Source organism: Topomyia yanbarensis, chromosome 2 (assembly GCF_030247195.1).
Source record: "Topomyia yanbarensis strain Yona2022 chromosome 2, ASM3024719v1, whole genome shotgun sequence".
Classification (NCBI taxonomy): Eukaryota; Metazoa; Arthropoda; class Insecta; order Diptera; family Culicidae; genus Topomyia; species Topomyia yanbarensis.
The window spans coordinates 241,362,932-241,385,680 of NC_080671.1; the positions used below are offsets into that span (position 1 = coordinate 241,362,932).

General features: G+C 41.3%; 2 protein-coding genes and 1 pseudogene across 5 annotated transcripts in view; 1 reads left to right on the forward strand and 2 right to left on the reverse strand.

Moving 5' to 3' along the window:
- Positions 1-10,492: 10,492 nt before the first annotated feature.
- On the reverse strand, positions 10,493-15,028 carry LOC131680165 (uncharacterized; annotated as a pseudogene).
- The window catches only part of LOC131682998 (conserved oligomeric Golgi complex subunit 7), a 615,369-nt gene continuing 603,112 nt past the window's right edge, over positions 10,493-22,749 (reverse strand). For 2 of the 4 annotated variants that reach the window (XR_009304312.1, XR_009304309.1), the window contains 2 exons: positions 15,336-15,589; positions 10,493-15,279 (listed from right to left, as the gene is read on the reverse strand). The gene's annotated coding sequence lies outside the window, so the exon portion shown is untranslated. The remainder of the gene's footprint in view (positions 15,280-15,335; positions 15,590-22,749) is intronic. The other 2 variants (XR_009304311.1, XR_009304310.1) reach the window with 2 other exon arrangements.
- LOC131680164 (asparagine--tRNA ligase, cytoplasmic-like) lies at positions 11,623-13,206 on the forward strand. Its single transcript, XM_058960887.1, has 5 exons — positions 11,623-11,811; positions 11,879-11,891; positions 12,120-12,359; positions 12,504-12,660; positions 12,717-13,206. The coding sequence occupies exons 1-5, from the start codon at positions 11,623-11,625 to the stop codon at positions 13,204-13,206; spliced, it is 1,089 nt and encodes a 362-aa protein (XP_058816870.1).

A 22,749-nucleotide genomic window follows, 5' to 3' on the forward strand; every position in this document is an offset into this window, starting at 1 on the left:
CGGTGCCGTGGTTCGCCGGTGTGTATCCGTTTGTGCCGGTTTAGATTTATACCCTTGGTGCATGCTTTACCGCAAATATCACAGGAGTACGGTCGCGTGCCGGCATGTACGCGCTTGTGAACTGCCAGCTGTCTCTTCTTGAGGAATAATTGGTCACACATTCCGCATTCATAGGTTTTGTTGATGGTTGTTTGCAGTACGGTGGCATGTGTGAAATTGTCACCTGGACCTGTGTTGTCTGTCTATTATTATTTTTTTTTATTTCGATATTAATATTTTTTTTATTAAAAAGTATTCCTATATTTTAAAATCTCCGTATTCCTATATTTTAAAATCTCATGTATTTTCATAGACCAGTGGCAGGCCGAGATGGGCGCGTGGGACACATTTAGGTTCACTAGTCTTATGGGACGACAATACTGGAGATGTAGCTCGGGAAGTCAGGCTTGACTGTTCCAATTCACAACTAAGTCCGAAGATTATGCTACCTGCCAGTGGTTCGGTAATTTGTAACTACGGAAATCAAATGTGAATCGTTCGTTTCCCACTTGTGGTGGCGGAAAAGTGGTTCGGTCCGGGGAATCGTAATGGGCCAGCTAACGAAAACAAATGTACAGCAGCAGCCTCTGAACGAAGCCATTGCTAGCAGGAGTCTTTGATTTGGAAGGATAGTTGCTGAGGACCATTCTCACAATAGTATAAAAGTTCTAAGTTCTAACCTCAAAAACAGACAACAATAAAATGTATTTCTTTCAAAGTTGATAATATCCATTACATGATCAAATGCGCTGATGGGTTGGGCTTTGGATTCGGCTATATTCCATCGTCATTAGAGCTAGATCATAGAATTATGTTAATTTGACAGACAGAAGTGTTATTAGTAGCACAAACAGCTAGTAGCCCAGCTAGTATTGTTCTTTCTGCTTGCAACCAACCTGGTTATATTGATGTCAATGCTAAATTCACTGTTACAGCTGTATGGTCGCTATACTGTCCCATTTGTTATGGGATTTGCTATTAACATGGGACAGTTATGCTTAGAGCACCAGATTCTGAAAGCGACCAATTTTGGCCAATCACTGGAGACAAAATCACGCGTAACAATTAATAATAAATTAAATTATTGCTGAGAAATTTTTGTTGTACATCAATAAAACATACCTATTTTCTCGTTACCTATGGCTAAATAAACATTAGAAACGTTATGAGTTTATGTTGTCGCATTTTATAATCATTTATACTACTTTCAAGCGATCGATTTTTAAGATACGACTCGCATTTTAACCACCCCGTCACCGCGCCATCAAAATAAATCATACTCCTAATGAACTAATATTTATTAAAACATTTACTAAATAAAAACAGACCTGATAGTTCGTTTGCAAAAAAATCACCAAAGCACAGTGAGTTGGTGTTAAAGCTCTATCTTTGATCCTAGTGCTGCAGGATTTTGCCAACATTTATACTATTTTTATTCAAAAAAACTATCACGTGAACATTATGTATATGGACTTCTAAATTTGGTAATTGTTACGAATCACACTCGGCCTGGCCTTGGGTACAAGATAATAACTGCTTGATCTCCCACGAGCATGGTCCCGCCGGAGTGTTTGCCTCGCCCGATACCGGGGCTAGGCGAGGCTGCCTCTTGTGAATCGGAACCGCTGAACATTCCGATGAGGGTATGTCCAACGGTATTACCGACGGAGCCGATCGCTACACTACCAGCAGTAGCTGCGATTTGAGCAATTAATCCAAGTGCCTGGTTGGGAGCTACCATTGGTGCAGCGACAGCCGAGTGTAACGCAGGCTGGACCATCGGCTAACTCGATTCCGGCGAGGTGGAGCGGCTGCAATTGGTGCGGACCTATGAAGCGATGTATATAATTTCAAGGACATCATCAAAATGTTTCGTGGCTAACGTTGTAATTCAGCAAAAAAAACGAAAGTTAAATTGATCGCAACAAATAAAATCGCTTTCTTCAACGAATCGTGGACAAGAAAAATCCAAATGCCAAATTTAACGGATTTAATGCCTAATGAGGTCAAATAAAAATGAAAGCCTAGCGAGCTTGTTAATACAAGATATTCGCATTTAAAAGCGAACCAAATCAAGTTTCTCATACTGTGGTCGAATACAAAAAATTTCAAGTCAATGTAAACAAGCTCTGCGAACTGTCAAAAAAGTGAGGTTAAACATTTTCATCCAATGTTCATACAGCGAAAGGTTCATTTTAGTTTGTTTACATTGCTAATGAATTTTGTACTGCGATTCACTACTTCATTTACCGCGTTACCAAGAACTTAAGTGAAAATATTCAAAGCAGTGCTGCCCAAACGCACATTTTAAGTCCCACCATTCTTGCTGAGGTGAAAAAAATATTCAACATTCTTGCATATTTCAAATTTTAAAAAATCATTAAAAAATCATGATAGCTCCTAAAAAACTCATTTTTACGGAAATGTTCTTATAAATGTGTAATCTTTCGATTAAAAATAAGAAAAACATGTGTTAGGTCGGACGAGAAAGGTCTATTGCGACAGCAATCCGACGATAATAGAGCTATAGCATCTCAGGGGTCCGATGCTTTCTCAAAAGCTACTGAAACGCTAATGGGTGGGATTGCTTCACTGACAACAATTTCGTCAGTTTTAAGAAAGACGGTTCAAGAAGTTGTCTCACTTCGTGAAACCGTCAGTGAACTTCGAGCACTAGTACATCAGAAGGAAAGTGCTCCCGAGATGGATCTGCAGACCGATCTGGAACATTTGCGTTTGATGGACGTACCCGATTCACTTGATGCACCAGATATTCCTCGCCCAACCCTGGCGCCCAGTCCCGATCAATTTGTGTTAAAGGGAGGATTCTCGGGTCAACAAAATCTATGTCCATCACTTCCAATCGAGAAACCGAAACAAAATACCGGATTCACAGCCCCGTACCAAACTCAGAACCAGCCTTACGTTCCTGAATGGACCGAACAGCGGGCGGGACCATCCTATCCGAACTTTTCATCCAACGCGGGAAACGGATCGATGGCAGCTTCAAGGAATTACTCGCAAAACCCGCAACGCGTCGCTGATTGGAAAATTCGGAAGTATGCTGGAACTGATGAAGGAACTGGACTAAATGAATTCTTGGACACCGTAGCGAGTTACGCTGCGTGTGAACAAATGTGCGAAGACGAACTTTTCAATTCTGCGATGTATTTGTTCACTGGCAATGCTTTGACCTGGTATCAGGCTATGCGTGCGCAAAACCGGTTGTTTAACTGGAACCATCTTGTAGCGAGCTCAAGGTAAATTTTGTACATCCTGAACTTGATGCTACGCTCAAGATGAAGGCTCTCCAGCGCCGGCAGATGCGTAACGAATCTTTCCAGGAATATTTCCTGGAAATGGAGAAAATATTTCGTGCTATGACGGTTCCAATGGCACCGAGTGAAAAACTCGACGTGCTCAAGCGGAACCTGAAAGCCGACTATAAACAAATGCTTATCCTCAGGCCAGTGAACACGCTCTCAGAATTGATGAGTCTTGGTAAATCGATCGACGCCTCCAAGACGCCGATTTATCAGAAAGTTTTCGGTTCTTCTCGGGAAGTTGCTGCTTATTCTGATAATCCACCACAAAACAAACAAAAACAAAATAATCAAAACCAAAAGGGAGGTGGACAGAATAACAGCAACGCAAAATCCAAAACGTTTTGGAGCAAGAATGCCAAACCGGCAGGTCTTGATTCAAATAAGCCTCCTGACAACCAGAAAAAGAAACAGCAAGGGAATCAGGATGGCAAGAATCTCAAGGGAAACAATCAAAAACCGATCGAACCACCGCAGAAACCTATGATGTGCCTAGAATATTTGGTGGAAAAGCATCGTCCTCCAGTGCTCGGCGTCTGCTACAATTGTGGAGACAAAGGACACGAATATGAGGAATGCCAGAAACCAAGGTGGGTCTTCTGCATAGTGTGCGGATTTAAAGGTTTTGATGTTTCTCTTTGCCCTTACTGACTAAAAAACGGGATCAGAACCAACTGAAGTCGCAGTTGGCAGTAAAACAGCGCTCCAAACAACAACTCATTATTAATTCCCAGATTTACGATAGTTTTCGACCGGCTCGTGATGAGGACTATGATAATTCGTTGTCTGTCGAAACCATCGTCCTTGACGACCCGTTCGATAACCGTCCATTTGCAATTGTCGCAGTATACGGCAAATCCTTCAAAGCCTTGCTCGACAGTGGTAGTAACGCCACGATTATGACTAAAAAGCTATACCGAAAGTTTCCGAAAAGTCCCTTGAAAAGTTTGGAACGACCATTCGAACTACGTTCTGCAAATGGTCAATCCTTACCAATCATTGGACAAGCGTATCTCCCGTATACTTTTCAAAATTTGACAAAGGTCTTATGCATGCTTGTAGTAGAGCATCTGACCGTCAACTTCATTCTAGGTATGAACTTTTGGCGCGCCTTTGGGATTTCTCCTGAGATACAAAACTGTGCTCTGTTGAACTCAGGTTAGGAATCAGAAGACGATGATGAAGATGAAGTACCGCGTGAGTCGATACTCACTTCGGAACAGTTAGCGCGCGTAGAAGAAGTAAAGAAGTGTTTCCTGGCAGTAGAACCCGGAAAGCTAAGCCCAACCTCATTCACAGAGCACAGGATTGTCATCAAAGATGAATTCCAAGGTGCAGCACCCGTTTGCCGATATCCTTATCACATGAGCCCAAAGAAACTGTCAAAGGTCTGGGAAGAAGTTGACCGATGGCGGTCTATGGGAATTATCGAGGAGTCTGATTCGGATTGGTCGCTTAATATTGTGGCGGTCACGAAACCAGACGAATCAATTCACCTTTGTCTAGACGTTAGGCCTCTCATTGAGCGTACTGTACGAGATGCATACCCTCTGTTTTTACCATTTTTTTGTTAACCATTTTGTTAACGACCTATTGAGTCAATTTGTCAACAGTTTTTACGGCATTTAATTAGCAAGGGACTGGAAGGTGAAGTATATTTTTCAATATTTAGAGCCATAGTACTCAAGGGAGAGCAAGGTGTTGAAAGGAGAAAGTTTAGAAAAGCGTGGAAGGATCATATATGCAAGCTTAGAGCTCACCGGCTTAACTTTTTGTTTGCTACCGTAGGAGTCAGGGTCTGTTGGCATTAGAAATGCGAATCACCTGAGTCTACGGCATATCCGGACAAGCGTAAAGTAACTTGTTACTTCATGCTGTCGGAACCGACTACCCTCTGCCCCACCCTGGGCGAATATTGGGCGGCTTACCCAAGGCGAAGTACCTGTCTACTATAGACTTGAAGGAGGCCTTTCTTCAGGTACCCCTGGTCAAGGATAGTCGCAAATATACCGCTTTCAGTGTTCCCGGCAGGGGTATGTTCCAATTTACTCGTCTACCATTTGGTCTCGTCAACAGCCCCGCTACTCTGGCGCGACTGATGAACCAGATTCTAGGACGCGGTAAATGAGAACCTTACGTTTTCGTCTACCTAGATGACATCATCGTCGTAAGCGAAACGTTAGAGCATCACATACAGTTGCTCAAAGCAGTCGCCGATTGTCTAGCAAGAGCCAACCTAACCATCAATTTGAAAAAATCCCGTTTTGGAGTCCCCGAACTTAAGTTTCTCGGTTATTTGTTGAATGGGGACGGACTCAAGGTCAATCCTGACAAAATTCAACCGATTCTCGACTACGAGAGACCGGTTACCGTGACGAAGCTTCGTCGTTTCGTCGGTATGTGCGCTTATTACCGCCGTTTCATTGATCGGTTCAGTGAGGTCACTGCTCCCTTGACCGATCTGCTCAAAACGAAGACCAAGAGCTTAGTTTGGAACTCCGAGGCAGAACTCGCGTTCCTTAAAATTTAGGAACTACTAGTCACTCCTCCAGTTTTAGTCCCACCAGACTTCTACAAAGAGTTCATCCTTCAGACAGACGCTAGTGACGTAGCAGTCGCTGCTGTTCTGGTGCAGGAGTATCCCGAGGGCGAGAAAGTAGTTGCTTACTTTTCGCACAAACTGACCACTCCCCAAAGGAACTACCATGCAACTGAGAAGGAAGGTCTGGCGGTAATAATGGCGGTTGAACACTTCCGAGGTTACTTGGAAGGTTATCATTTTCGACTGGTCACTGATTCGTCAGCGATTACATGGATACTGAAGACTAAATGGAAAACCAGTTCACGTTTGAGTCGTTGGAGTTTAGAATTGCAACTCTACGACATGTCTATTGAGCACCGGAAAGGCAAGGACAATGTCGTTCCAGATGCGTTATCCCGGGCCGTAGCAGCCGTTTCCGCTTTGTCCACCTCAGACTGGTACTGTTCCATGAAGTCCAAAGTTATCCAAAATCCTGACGACTATGCCTACTTCAAAGTAGAAAATGATCAACTTTTCGAGTATGTAAATTCGAAAGTTGTTCCGTGCGACTCGCGGTTCAGTTGGAAACTCGTCCCAGCACCCGAGTTCCGTCAAGATTTGATTCAACGTACCCACGAAAATTTGCTTCACGTGGGATACGATAAAACGATCCACGAAGTGCAGTTACGATATTACTGGCCTCGTATGGGATCTGAAGTACGAAAGTTTATTCGAGAATGTGGGACGTGCAAGGAAATCAAAGCTCCTTTCGTCCCAGTCCAGCCCGAAATGGGTCAGTCGCGTGCGACTAATTCACCATGGCGAATGGTTTCTGTGAACTACATTGGTCCTCTTCCAAAAAGCAAACGTGGCAATCAACACTTGCTGGTCGTCCTCGACGTCTTCAGCAAGTACGTCATGTTGACCCCAGTTCGCAAAATCGCTAGTACGTCACTCTGTACGACACTGCGCGAACAGTGGTTCAATCGCCATGGCAGCCCGGAAATTCTGCTAAGCGATAATGCCTCAACTTTCACCTCGAAGGAGTTCAGTCAATTCTTAAAAGAAACCAACGTCAAACTTTGGGTGAACTCCCGCTATCATTCGCAGGCTAACCCAGTGGAGCGAACAAATCGCTCGATAAACACCGCAATCCGGGCATATGCTCGAACCGAGCAGCGCAACTGGGATGTCCACATCACCGATGTGGAGCGCATCTTAAATACTACCGTTCATTGCTCCACTGGGTTTAGTCCTCATTTCATTATACACGGGTGTGAAATGGCATCTGCCGATGACTTCAGCAGGATTTCCGGTGAGGGTGACCTAGAAACAAGACACCAACAGTTAGACAAAATCCGGGAGATTATGGTCAAGAATTTGGCAAAGGCGAGCGAGGGCATTTGACATCAGTACAACTTGCGCCATCGAAAATATGCCAAGCCATTCAACGAGGGACAAATGATGTACCGTCGAAACATGAAGTTGTCGAATGCACTCGAGTCGTACAATGCTAAACTTGGACCACAATACTTACCGGCTAAAATTGTCTCAAAAAGGGTGTATCCTCCTACGAGCTGGAGGATTTAGCAGGTAAAAATCTCGGAGTTTGGCCAGCAAATCTCCTTAAACCAGCATAAAAAAACTTTTCCGTGCCGTTTGTGGACTGACGGTATGCTTTTATATGGATTACTCACTTGGGAGTTTTCCAAAAGCAGCCGTCAGTTCCCGACGGCAACAACACGGACTTTGGTCCGAATAAAAACAAACAAACATTTTTCCGTCTCTGCCGCGAGAAGGTTCTTCAACACCTTCTTGCAGTTTTTCAGAGCCACATTCACGCAGTGTGGTAAACAATCATCCGCACAACATATATGCACTGGCACCGGTGACGGTTACGGTGGGTGGAATTCTCCACTTAAAACAAAAACAAGTACACTACACCGTACCGTCATTCGGTCAACGGTTGCATTAACCTGACACTTTCTGCAGTGTTCAGCAAACAAAACAATTCTTTTGCGCCCCACTCGCGCAGTGAGGTAATCAAACAATTACAGTAAACGTATGCCCCGGGACCTGGCACGGCAGCGGCGAAGTGGGATTCCCACACTTTAAAACATTTTTTAGGGTCCCGAACGCATAAAAAAAAACTTTCAGCCAGACAACATAAATGTTTTTTTCCAAAAACCCCTCTTCATGGGGAACACTCGCACCTACGGGTGCACAAAATTATATATAATTTCCCCTTATTTGGGGCACCAGAACATTAAAAAAAATCACCAATCCCTTCTTCGACAGGGACCGTTAATTTCGCGCCACTAGTTCCCAACCGGCAGGAATCCCGCGACCCGAACGAACGGGTTAGAAACGCGAAAACAACACATCGTCCACGGCGATTTCGCGATACCGAACTTGTTTTGATTTTGATTCATTCATCCTGTCGATGGATGACACCATCATCAATTTTGACACTTACCCCGATGTTCGCACCAATGCTCTGCATCATGCAGATGTAGCCCGATTCGAATCAGGGTGGTGTGCGTGTTAGAGGGAGATGTGGGTTAAAAAGCACCACGCATCTTCGATCTCGAATCGAATAATAAAATTTTATTTCGCATAATTTTGGGTTTTTGGTTAAACCTGGGGTGGTTCGTTTGATTCCAGTGGGAATCATTTTGATCTGTTTAAATTATGCGAAAGACATTCTTTGGTCCCTCTCAAACGTTTCTTTTGCCATGTACGAAGTGTTTTGAGGCGAAAAGGGACGAATACACAAAAAAAACGAACAAAATAATGCCGACAACCGTTCCCCTGCAAATTGGAACATTGAAAATTGTCAATGTCACTTGCAGAATTTTAGGAATATCGAGTTGTTTCGGATTGGATTTAGGGTTCAACCCATAACCGAATAATGATAGTGGCTGACAACCTCTCGCTTCGCGTATGCTGTCAGTATTATCAGACCCAACACAGACAAACAGTTCACCGGTTAGAACATCCGGTCGATTAGTTCTTGAGATGAAAATTTATAAATTGCGGAAGAAATGATTAGGTGTAGTTAGGTTTACTTTGTTTATTTATTTATTTATTCATTTCGTTCATTATTATTGTATCGGTGTTAGGTGTTAGTTTAGAAAAAAATTGTTGCCAATTTTTTTCCACCCGGTGTGGGCGAGATTGTAACCCGTCAGGGTAACAATTTAGCACTGGGTGGAAATATACCCTTTTTTTGCGTATACACTCCGTAGAGTGTATTGTTTACGTAAAATTAGGGCCCAGATAAGCTGAAATTCCATTCCGATTCCGTTCCGTTTTGACGTTGTGGATCGCAGTGGAACTTATGTTCAACCCTGTGCATATGTCTAAACCAGAGCAAAACAAATCGATCATCTCTTTTTCTCCTATCAATTTTTCTTTCGTGTGTCATCATGCGTTGCGTTACCAGTCAGAAAGAGATAAAAAACTTTGTTTACATATAGTATTAAAAGCAGCAAACGAAAATTTCAATCACATTTATCTTTCTGCAATTAAAAATATATATTAGCAAAAGTTTTTCACTACAATCGGAGCATAAAAAAGTTCCGGAAGTGCTTGTGGAGTTTTGTTGTTGTTTTTCCGAATAGTAAGCTAGCGAGAGTGGATATTTTTTAACACCATATCAACAAAAATGACAAATTGTTGATGAGCGATGTACGGTTGAAATAATGCCTGATGATAAATTCTATTCTATTGCGAACAATAAATCACCTTTGTGTATTGGTATTATGATGTGTAATTATGATGTGTAATTCGATTAATCCAAATCAGATTAGAAACTAGTGTAGGAAGATCTTGTGTAGTGTTTTAAGGAGCCAATAAGAAGATCATGTAGTGAGAAGACTTCACCCCGGAAGCTTAAACAAGGTTCCCCCCACTGATAGTGATTCCATTGTACTGAAGATATAATACTTTTTCATTTGTAAACTCATTCATGTCGTTTTTCATTGAAAAATACCGAGGCGGTGGATTGCCTTGGTGTTTCACTTTCTAGCAGAAGTGGGAATGAAACACGTCCAGTGGCCTGCTCTTCTGCTAGAAAGTGCAACTCGAGAACAATCCCCGGGGTTTTTCAATAAATTCAGTTTGATATTTGTTTCTTTTCTGTACTCTTTCAGTTGAAGGCTCTTTTGTATGGCAATACAAATTACGAAATTACAACGAGTGAAACGTGTTAGCATCTTTGATACACAGCTGCTATTTGGACCAGCGATCATGCAGTTTTGAAGGCTACACGTGGAAATGGATACCCTCGATACGAGATTTCAACGTGCCATAATGCGATTTGGAGCTGGCTGATAACTATTCGACTAAAACTATATAAGGAATAGACAAACGAATGAAATATCACCACACGCTGTTTTTACTAAAGATTATGAATGAAAGAAAGCCAAATTCCTTTCTTTTCTCTATAGAATGTCATTACGATTCAGTTTATTCTTCGTATATCGCTTTTGGCTCCCAGAGTGTGCACGTCTAATTTTAAGAGAGTTTTAAACTGCTGAATTGTTCCAAAGCAAGAGGGCAAACTTTTATAACTTAACTGGATATTTTCTTTCGATACATAAAGCAATTTACTTTAGAAACATAATTTATTCATTCGCAATATATTTGTCCATGTTTCTGTAAGAGTTATAATTCACTTCGATCGGGTGAAATTGCATAAATATTCTATCTTAGACTCTCGAGAATCGTGCCTCCCACTGAGAGGGTTACATCTCTTTATATCATCGTAGCCTATCTATTTATTGTACCTAACCGAACACATCGTCTGCTGTTCAAATTATGGGATAAAAAATTGGTATCCCTACTTCGCACAAAATCTCTACCTCTTCCAGTATATTCATCGGAACATAGTGTAGCACCCTAATTGTTTGAGAAAAATTAAATCATCTACCCTATATGTTTAACTGTTTCAATCTGGAGCCCTTTTATTCGGTTTGCCTTCGAGTCACCAACATCGGCAGGAAGCACCACATTTCCACCAAGAATCCACTAAATAATGTTACGACGTTGCACCGATTATTTAAAGCGGCTGTCTGCCAATAGAAGATTGGGAACATGAGAAAAACTATACGCAGTGAATCATTCGATTAGTTATTTTGTCTCATTGACTATATTATTCTACATCGCATGGTGCAAACCCCAACGATTCATAGAACGGTGGTGTGTTGCTCTAAATCATAATGTCCCGCTGTTCTGTTTAGTCACCCAGTTGTTATGGTTGTCCTCAAGGCTACTAATGGCACCTGTGAAATATCAAAGAAAATATTTATTGAAAGCTATTCAAATTGACTTGAAATAATCGTACATTGTACTCCCATCGCGTGGCGACATATACTTTTTCACGAAAATTCAGCCAACGGTTATAAAAAAACATCCATACCCCTAGGGGGAAATCACTCTAAACGTTGGACTAAAATAAATTAGTGAACTTTTTTATTCCCAAAATAATCTCGACTAGTTTTAGCTAATCTTGAATAATCCTACCTATAGTTTTCAATAGTCTTGGTTTAGATAGCAGCTGTCACTTCGACCCATTACGCACTGCTGTTGTAAGGAATTCTCTTTCCGGAAGAAGCTGCCCTGGGGTTAATACTTTCTTCGGACCGAAGCAACATTGCTAACATCAATCTGATCAGTCTAATTCAAAATTGGAATCGATTTATCCTACACCTGATGCACTAAGAACTGTTGGAGGCTATGAAGAAGGAATGTTTTATCCCCCACGATACGGTTAGTGGTATACGAAGAATCTACTATCCGTTTCACCCCGACCGTTCGTTCCGGGGGGCGCAGATGCACATGCAACACCCGGAAGAATGTCAGGAATGCTTGGACAGCGAAGTTCAACAGTATGACGCTAGCTATGAAAAGTTTCAATTCTTAGTGGTAAGTTGGGTGGTTTCTTTCTTTAAGATAAAATTTTTTTGAATTTAATATAATCTCTTCTCGTTAGATTACCATCCGACGTTGGCAGCCGAAACTGATATCTATGCTGAGATGGTAAAAGAAGCATAACCTACTCGTAGTAACAAGGATGAAACGGAAATCAATCCCCTGTTCGGCACTCAACAAACGTTGCCAGTAAGTACTCTTATCCATTACACTTGCCGGAAAGTGAACGGCCGCTGAAATTCAACCAACGGTGATGGATAATAATAATTGAATATTGATCCAATTTTTCTCACCACCTCTAGACGATCTCTACACCTTGGAAAAGCGTGTCGATGACGAGTTCGGTGATGGAACAGCGGAAAAACCCTTCAAAACAATCCTACAAGCCATGAAGCACGCCGGCAAGGAACCTTTCCCAAGAATTTATGTAAACGCTAAGGATGCAAAATCGGAATCACCCTACGAACTAGTAGCCAAATCTCAGCTCAAGAAAATTCTTGAAAAGCGTTCTCAGCGATACCTTGTGTCAGAGGTTCCAGAAGGTAAGTCCGCTCCCGGTGGACATGAGCTGCACGTTGATTATTGGTAGCTAATTGGATTAGCTCCGGCCGGTGGGGCAGATTCTATTTTGAACGAGGATGCTTATCCTGATGTCTAGCTCGATAACAGACACATTATGATTAGAGGCGAAAATACTTCTAAGATTCTCAAGATGAGAGATGTCATTATGATGGCATTTAGGGAGCATTATCATGAACGTGGTTACACGGAGGTAACGCCGCCGACGCTGGTGCAAACACAAGTTGAAGGAGGGTCGACTCTGTTCAAACTGGACTATTTTAGGTAAATAAAAAATGTTCGCATTAAAAGTATTTGCTCAAACAATAAATACATTTTAGGGCGGAAGCATTCCTGACGCAAAGCTCACAAAAATATATGGAAACCTGTTTGCCGGCATTGGGCGACTATTGCATTTCTCAAAGTTACCGTGCAGAGCAGAGTCTTGCTCGCCGTGATTTAGCAGAATACAGTTATATTGAGGGTGAATGTCTCTTTATTACTTTCAAAGAGCTACTTGATCGGCTGGAAGATTTGATAGTAGATGTTGTCGATCGAGTATTGAAATCTCCGTGGGGTCATCTTAACCCGAATTTTATGCCACCGAACTATGTCGATGCTATTGACTGGCTAAAGGAGAACAACGTCACCAAGAATGATGGAACTTTTTATGAGTTTGGCGATGATATTCCGGAGGGTCCGGAACGAAAAATGACGGAGCAAATAAACGAACCAATAATGCTGTGCCGGTTTCCCGCGAAAATTAAATCATTTTACATGTCTAGATGTGAAGACGATCGCCGATTAATTGTCGGAGGTCGATTTCTCTGAACAGTATTACTAAAAAGCTAGAAATTGACACTTTTACTTTAAGAAAATAAAATATTGTCATTCTATATCAATATATTTGTATTATATCTAATAAAGCAACATACAGAGAGATGAGGGAATTTTATTAGGCACCTAAAAGCCCGTTGACATGAACGCGTATTTTCAGTTGCAGGCAATACTCTTATCACATATCCTTCGGGGTCGTTCCCATTAACCAAAGTACGGCACTCTCTGATTGAATTTGAACTTCCTGGCTAGAGTGAGTGTTCGAAGTGCTTACCAAACAGCCCGGTTGTCGAGGTTCCAGTGCAATCCACTAGTGCTACATACGGCCCGTTGTCCAATAGGAACAAGCGAACACCAGATACGTTCGTGTACCAACCGAGGGGAAATTTGAATTAAGTGGGTTCCCGCCGGTAGCAGCCAACTGAGAGTTACTGGATCGCAAGAATACAAATGCATTCGGTAGAATGTCACGGGCCAGGGACAAAGTATTAATGTTGGCCATGATTTGGTACAACCGGCCAGAACTTTCACACAACACCAGAATTCGACTTATTTCGCTATCGTAACTGGTGCTCTAAATCGCTTTGAGAGATTTTGTAAAATCTGTAGCATTTGGGTGTTTTGATTATCTGTTAAATAGACATCAGTAACGAGTGAATTTTTTTTTTTTAATTTGTAATGTTCTTACCTTGCAATTCAACCGCTTTCCTTAAGTCATAGATTAATCGGTGCAGGAATCGAAATTCCCCGTCACCGAACTGTTCTTCTGTGCCAATATTTTCCTTAAGAAAGTCAACCCATCGATTCGTACCCCCGTCGACGGCAATGCGGATTTTTGCTGGAATTTGACAAGCTCATCCCATATTCTATTATTCACACACCAATTAAACGAAAACAGTTGATAGTCTCGCCCAAAACAAGATATTAAATAAAAGATATTATCCAGTAGATCCAAAATCACGATAATGCATTTGACTTGATATATTGTTGTTGCCAACGAAAATTGTGTTTTTTGGCTTACACATTTTTCAAAAAAGCGCTCCAAAACAACATTCGCCCCCAGCGCACGCATACGAAAACTGAGAACCGCAAAATTTTGTGATATAAAACAGAGCTACATGACAGCCATGACAATGATATATGTGCTTTTCATAATATTACCATAGCTGAGAAACAGCTGGGGGTCCGAATTGGCCAGCGGTCCGAATTGGGCCACTTCCCCCTAGATGTGCACACATGCACACACAGACATTGACCGATCTCGACGAACTGAATCGAATGGATTATGACATTCGGCCCCCGAGTCTCAGTTGAAAAGTTGATTTGTGGAGTGATTGCATAGTATTTCTTTATATGCAAAAAGCACAAAGGTTTAGATAATTTCATGTGCGATCGCACTTTCCAACTCATAACTCCAGAACCAGATCCAAATAAAATTCAATAGCAGCCTATGGCTATGTTGCACCTTTCATTTGAGTATAACAATGTTTAAATCGGTCCAACCATCTCTGAGAAAAGTGATATTATTTGATACTCACATACATACACAAACTCAGTTGAGAGCCATCGAGCGCGTCCACGGGTGGCGGATGCAGGAACGACTTGTATCCAGTGTAGGTTAGTTGCGAATAGCCAAAATAAGCAACTCTGGATGAGCAACGCGTTCAGAGAGCAAATCAGGTGACATTTCGGGCGGTCTGGGTCGCTTTTAAACGTAATATGGTGTTGAGCAAATTCACCTGCTACAAGCAGCTGCGGCCGTGGTGTATCCGGCGAGCTGAAATCTCATTGCCGCACACTGGAAGCAGATGGACATTGACTCTTACCATTTCGGTACGATTAAAATTCCCATGCAAGCGTAGAACCGGTATAGCATTTCGTTCCGGAGCACGATCAGCGCGGAGTATAGCGGTTCGTGGTAACACACAAACGATAGATTTCAGCGGAATTGGTGTCGCTTCCGGTAGCGACTCAGTATCGCGTTTGGTACTTGATCGAGCGAGTCCGGTCGACTTTTCAGACAGCAGGAACAATTACACGTTGGTCGGTAGCCCAGTGGGGACGATACTGCAATGAACGGAAGTCAGTAATGATTTTTCATATTTATTCGCCATCGAACTTACCCGCACCGTTTGATGCATCTTCCCCCTCATTCGGTTTCGGTATGTTACAATTTCCCGTGCAAGCGTAGATCCGGTATAGCATCTTGTGCCGGACCACGATCAGCCCGGAGTATAGCGATTCGTTGTTAAGCGCAATTGACACGATCGATCAGCAGAATTTGCGTTGGTTCCGGTAGCGATTCGCTATCCTCCGTTTGTTGCCTTTGAACGAGCGAATTGTTGGACAGCAGGAACAAATACACGTTGGTCACAAACTGTAAACAGAAATAAACAACATCAATTTTCTTCTTTAGTAGGTGAGGCAAAACAATGATTATACTAAAGCACATGAGGCAAAATGATATATTTACTAGCAGGTGATGCAAAACGATATATCGATAATTCAGCATGAGAAACAGATGCAGATTAGAATATCGCGAATATTTATATTGTTATATCCCTCAACTACTCACTGATACTATGCAGATCAAATTAACCAACAGAATGCACGATTGTTTGCTAGGAACGACTTTAATTTTACTATCTACAATTGGGAAAACTGCGACACAATAAGCCAATGATTAGAGTTTTAATATCTAATAAAAAGGTTTCAGATGAACTTGTCCATTGCAAGTTATTCACAATGGTAGCCAATGAATAAATTTTGATACACATAAAAGCAGTCTATAATGCAATGAAACTTGACCACCACAAGAACTAGGTCATAACTGGAACACTACGCACTCGTTTTCAAAACAACTTATTTTCGTCGTCATTTTAATTACACATATATGTTGTCTTCAAATTGCATGTCTGTTCTTATACCAACTGAATAAACTTTTTTTTTCCTAAGATTTGGAACAACAGTGGTACAAAAAAGATTTAACATTAACTTTTTGTTTGTAACTATTTGAAATCTATCTAATAGCAATAATATAATATCAAATGTTTATATTCAGAGTAACAACAGTCAAAACAATGTTGACAGCTCTATGTGGAAGCTGTGGAACGAAATGTCAAATATTTGTGGAACGGAGAATTTCTTCGAGTTTAACACAACCCTGATCACGAAACGGAATAGTTTTCATTCCGTTTTAGAGAGAGATAAAAATAGAAAAAAGGGCAGCCGGAAAAGGGATGCAAGAAAACGGAATTCCGTTTCTGAGCTTATCTGCACCCTTATGCTCACCGCTGTTCGGTACCGTTCACATTTAGTTGTAAATTTTTGTTCATTTTCGCGTTTGTGAACGGTTTTATTCGTACAGATAGGTTAGATAATTTTTGTTTTATGTTTGTGAATTAGTAACATAGGGCTTAGGTAGGCTACCGCTCTCCTCTTGCAAAAATTCGTGTGTACTGGTTATGCTGCTCATCTTTAACAGCTGTGCGACAAGGCGGTGTGTGATAGTCGAGTGCGGAAGGCGGCCATCGAGTTAGAAACTAGTTTACTGCGGTATCTACCTGGGCCATTCACGGGGAGTGAGTGGACCCGGCGATTAATCGCCCCATCGCTAGGGAGGTTCCAACAAAAGAGCCTTGCTCACCTCCCTGACTAATTGTAAAGGACCGCTGCGATAGCAGCCAACGGTACCTGCGGGAGAACACGGCCGTCGGAGTCCCGGCCGGTCGGATACACCTTCGCCTTCTGCCATCGCCGAAAGTAGCTGATTAGTTTCACCGGCAGAGTGCAGCACAGAAGAGAGGAGAATAAAAGTCGGTAAATTTAGTTTATTTGTTTTTTGCTCTTTTTTGTTTGTTATTATACGAAAATCCGAAATTCCGGTAGGAGCACCTAGGCCGCCCTGAAAGGAAGGGTCCGCCGGGTAATTAAGAACCCCTACTTACAATTTAGAGCAGACAATCCAATGAAAAATAGGATTGACAGGATTTTAGTGCGCTCTTGGCGCCTTGTGTCACATCTTCATGTTTGTTATACATACTAAGAATACCAAAGCATGCGATGTGATGACCGGAAGATTACAGAAGCAACTCCTACCCCCCCCCCCCCTCCCCAATTTTTAAAGCATGTACAATATCACAACTAAAATAAGATTGAAACTTTCACTCAAATGTTCACTTTCGTAGCTACATCCGAATCTCCTGGGAGATCCAAAGCATTCGTATAACTGATAAATTCATGCATCCAGTGATAAAACTCAGAGTATTTAGTAGATTTTTGGTAGATTCACTGACATTAATATATACTGGTGACTGGATTAAGGTCCATATAAGTTCTAGGATATGAATTGACCAATTTTACACAAACTCGAATTCAAATTCCAATTCGTTCCAGTTAAAAAAGTTTTTTAACAAAAACAACACCGCATTTAATGTAAAATTTGTGAATTGACCAATTCTGCGGATATTCCGGATCTTCCGAAAATTCATCAAGCAGTGACCGCTGGCTTATTTTTTGTTCTGGAACTCTGTGGACTCTCGAAAGTATTTTCAAAATTCGCATTGCAATTATTGCGCTTTTCATTTGTTTTGCCTAAACAACTTCAAGGTACCGAAGAGGGGCAGTAAAGCAGTTTTTGCATGTCGCTAAATATTGTATTTAAACACTAAAGTGTGTTTTTAATTACGCAAGAGATCTCAATATATTTTACATTCTCGTGTTTAATGATTTTTTAAGATGGGTCAGAAATCGTAGAAAAACATTTATGGTCGCTTAAGTGATTGGCATACAGCAGCAACATTGAACGTATTATTGTTTGAAGTATTTTCCAACAGTAAATATGGCTTAGGTGCTTTTCTGATCTAACAGGTAGGGTGATAATAGAAACAAGGAGAAAATCTTATATGTTCATAAAAATATACAGACATTTTTCAACGTTAACGAAATAAGCAGATTGGAAGCTACACCTTTAATTTTGTTCTACCGACTCTCAGTTTTTCCGCAACTTTTTACCAAGTTTTACGCAGCCGAGCACTCAGCTAACCAAGATCTCAGTACAAGTGGCGTTTGTTTTGCTGAAACTCGGAAAATATATCACTGAAAATCAGTAAATTGAAGCCACGTTGCTGAACTATCAGTTGAAAAAAATAACTGACCGTTCAGCTGAGCAGAAAATACCAAACTGAAGATGAGAGTCTCATCTAATGTTGAATCTTCAAAAGCACGATTTTGAAGAAACTACTTACCACCGAATAAAACTTAAATTATAAATGCTCATAACAGTTTTGGTTTCATCTCAATTAATGCCTGAAGCATCGAGACGAGTACATATAGACCTTTTTAGTAGACCCAACACGTAAAACACTCAAATAGCTATATAATTAGCTGTAGGCAGCTGAAAAAATGCATTAAAAGTATAGTACATAAAGAAAGGAAGAGTATTCTGATTTGCGCTACTAGTGTTTAGGATAAGCAATTTATTAACTAAAATGTACATAAGGTGCGCGTAAGTTGCCCAAGCAGAAAATAGGAAAAAACTACAGGCGCAAGTCCAATCAGTTTCTAAACTGCTCACTCGACTGATACGCAGTGCTAATCACAGAAGTGAAACTTATTCACCAGCAATTCAATACTAGCGCATGCAAAATAACTGGTGTATTGGAATGTGTACGTTAAAAGTCTCTTTCCTCTCGATGCCGTTTGTTGACCAAATCATCGGCCCGCACAATACGATGGATTGTTGAGCTCTCTGATCTGATGATCTCTCTCTTGTGCAACATAATCAAGCTTTGTTTATGTTGCACACTGATGTCACAGCGCGTCGCTCAAAACAACCACTCTATTAAGCTAAGTATGCACCTCTTGCGAAATGAAATTTCCTATACAAAACCTATGCATAAAAAACGTCGCGAAATGCTCGCGAAAAAAATTTTCATTTCCATTTCGTAAGCGGTACGCAGCTCTCGCGAAAACGATACCGAAATTTGCAGTTAGCCGAGACACGGTTCGACAAACGATAAGTTCCATATTACTTCCACGAGATTGCGCAAACTTTTTTCTTGCGAAATAATGAACAGTGGTATTATTCCGCTCGGAGGCTTGCGAAATTTTGACAGAATGCGATAAAAAATTCAAAAAAACAAGATTTGTGTATTATTGGTATTTTTTCATCACAAGCTGTCAACATGTATAGAATTTTCTTTTGCGATACAATCGGTCGAAACGATGGCAAATGCTGCCGATAACTGAGTCAAAAAGGCAGAGGATCAGGAAATTTATGCTCTCGTAAGTGCCTAACCTGTTTTTGGAGCGATCATTGTTTCATAGGATTTGTATTTTTCTTTTCAATACAAAAGGTAGCGATCTGAGTATCACCAAGGATAAGAAACCGGAGCCGGCGGTTGGCAGTCCGGAAAAAGCGGATGCGGAAAAACCTAGTCCACCGGCAGTAGAACCAGCGACGGTAACTCCCGTAGAAACGGCTGCACCTGCAGTTTTGAGTTCGTTAATTATGGAAATTCTGACTTTGGCTGCTCCTGAAGAAAAACAAGCTGCTAGTGGAAATGGAAAAACAGCTTCCTACACGGAAGGTGCAGATGCATTCAAGTAAGTCGAAATCTGGAGAAATTTTTTATTAGAACATAATTAACGTTGATAGATTATCTTTGTTTATTTTCTCTTTCGTTAATTACGACGTCACTATAACACTTTGTACAAATTTTCCAGTACATATCGAAAGCCGATGGTTTTTACTAGAATATTATGAAAAGAGTTGAGTACTAAATATTAAAACGACCGAGTAATTAACAGAAAAAGACGCCAAAGAAAATCTCATTGTTGCTTACGTCCTATTCTAAATTTTCTCCAGAAATATCTAGTATCAGCTTTAAAATATCCATGATTCATCTTTTAGCCCGGCAAGTTTGCTAATAAAAATTATTCTCAAAGGTCTAGTAGAATGAAAGGGAAAGCTGGATCTGGAGGTGCAGTGGAAGGATCCTTCTTCGCCGCTCGGTTAAAACTTTCGAAGCTTTGCACATGAAGCCGGAACTGCTTCAGGGAGTCTATGCTATGGGTTCCAACGCCCCTTCCAAGATTAAGGAAACGGCTCTACCTACTCTGTTGGCCGATCCGCCCAGCACATGATCGCCCAGTCAGTCAGAAAAAAGAAAAACCGCTGCTTTCGCGCTGACAATGCACAGTCGAGTCGTCTTTCCCTTACGAATGAACTGGCAAATCAGAAGGGGGTAGTAGCTGCCAAAATTACAAAGTTTTGTCCGGAAATCAAATTTAGTTACCCCATCTGCGGCGAGAAGATTGTCAAAGGGGCGAAGCTGATTAATCATATCATCATCGAAACACCCGGTAAGCTGATGGACTGGAATATAAAATTCAGGCGTTCGACCTTCAGAAATTGCCGTTTGTGTACTAAACGAAGCGGGCGTTACGATCGCTGTTCTTGGCCACGTACGAGCGGGAGGTAATGGAGTTCGCCGAGTACATCTTACCCGATCCGATCGTGATTCAGCTAGCGCGGGAGCAAGAATCACTAGATAACATCAAACAGCACTACATCAAGTACCGCAACCAGGACGAGAAATATCAAGCAATTTCGATCATCTTTGGTGTGATTACCATCGGACAGGCGATCATTTTCTGTCGTGTGAGTATAGGACAGTTGTGATTGGCATTGTTAATCGATGGAAACAGACACGCAAAAGGGCCGGTAGGATGGTCATTCGGTAGCGGTACTGTCCGGTGATTTAACGGTGGAGCAATGGTTTGCCGTTCTGAATCGATTCCGAGCCGGACTAAAGAAGGTATTGATTACAACGAACGTTTTGTCTTGGGCTAAGTTCCACCACTTCATTCTGGCTGCGGCACCAGGTTACGGAGATTTTTTCGTTTTAGGTATCGATGTCGAACAGGTTACCATTGTCAACTTCGACCTGTCGATGGATCAGTAGAGACGAGCCGATTGCGAAACGTATCTGCATCGAATTGGACGCACCGGTAAATTCGGTAAGTGCGACTCATTCTTGTGATTCTATAGATTGTATTTCTTCCCTCTTCTTTAACAGGCATCGCCATCAACCTGGTGGGCAGTGATCGAAGCATGATGATTTGCAGATCATTCGAAAAACACTTCCAGAACAAGATTCAGCTACTAGACGCAGAGAACTCGGACGATATTGAAAAGATCGGATCGTAGTGTTTTCGATCAGCTACTGGTGAAAAACACCTGGAAGCAGAATATGAAAAATATTTTATTCATTACCATGTAAATAAATATTTCAAGAAGATAGAACAGACAGCAATAAAACAGCAATAAAATCTAAAAGAAATTATATGGCCTGTGTTAAGCCAAATAGGACCAAGCGCCATTTTGAGGTATTTTATCTAAAATCGCTTTAACATGCAATGTAACACCAGGAACTCTAATATCTATTATGTTTTGGGAGCTCAAATAGCAAACGAAAGCAAGCAAGTGTTCTTTGACTTTCTACGTAAATGGTAAGTTATCGAAAAATGAATTTTGGTACGAAAAATATACGAAAAAAATTATGGCGCTTAGCTCGGTTTGGCTCGTTGGCGCCGTTTCCGTCGTCGTCATCCTCAGCAAGTTGTTCCTTCTTAACATTGAGTTCCACCGATTGCGATAGATCGTCCTGTGTCATCTCCTTTGTAACCTCCATGATCGGTTACATTATAAATCTCGACCGACGGTGTAAATAATAAACAACTTAAATATATAATATGTACATATACCCTAGATACGTTTTGATTTGTTTACCTTTTTATAATATTTTGAATTATTTTTATTTTTTTTAATTAATAATTATTAGTATCACCCTATTGAAAATATTTATTTAAAATTTGAATTTGCTATAAAAATACCGAATGCCCCTCGATCCTTTGCGTGTCCCAATTATCCCACCGATACAATTGCGCCCTGCGAAAGACTGTTATCTCGCTCTGATAGCAAGAGTCATCTCGCTTGCTATGTACCGTGAAGAGCGGAAATATCCACCACCCAGGACTTCGTGGGATATATAAGCAGGAGCCGACAAGCATTCGGTCTCTTTTTTAGTAACAAATGATAGTGTTGGTGACAGTACGCGCTGTGTGCGGTAAAACTGTTAGTGCCAGTTGTTTCGCCTAAGTGGAAGAATCCTGACCGGCGATATCGGATCGAAAAGTTATCGAGGCCGGTACTGTTGAAAGGCCTGTGCATTTTACATTACCGACGGCTGATTCAGTGCAACATACGTTCGGTCTGTCACGACCGGCCCGTTCCGTCAATTAGCGGAGACACCACACCAGTCGGCGCAGCGTAGTTGACCCAATGGCAGTAGATACAACATGCTCAAGAGGAATGAGCGAATCAGGTGCCCAATATTGTTTCCTTTGTTTTCCTTCCCAACATTATTAACCCTTGATAGCACATGTAAAATTAAATGATATGATGAACTAAATATTTTTCTTATGGTGTTGTTTTTATTATAATTATTTCTTAAGATTAATAAAATGTAGTGA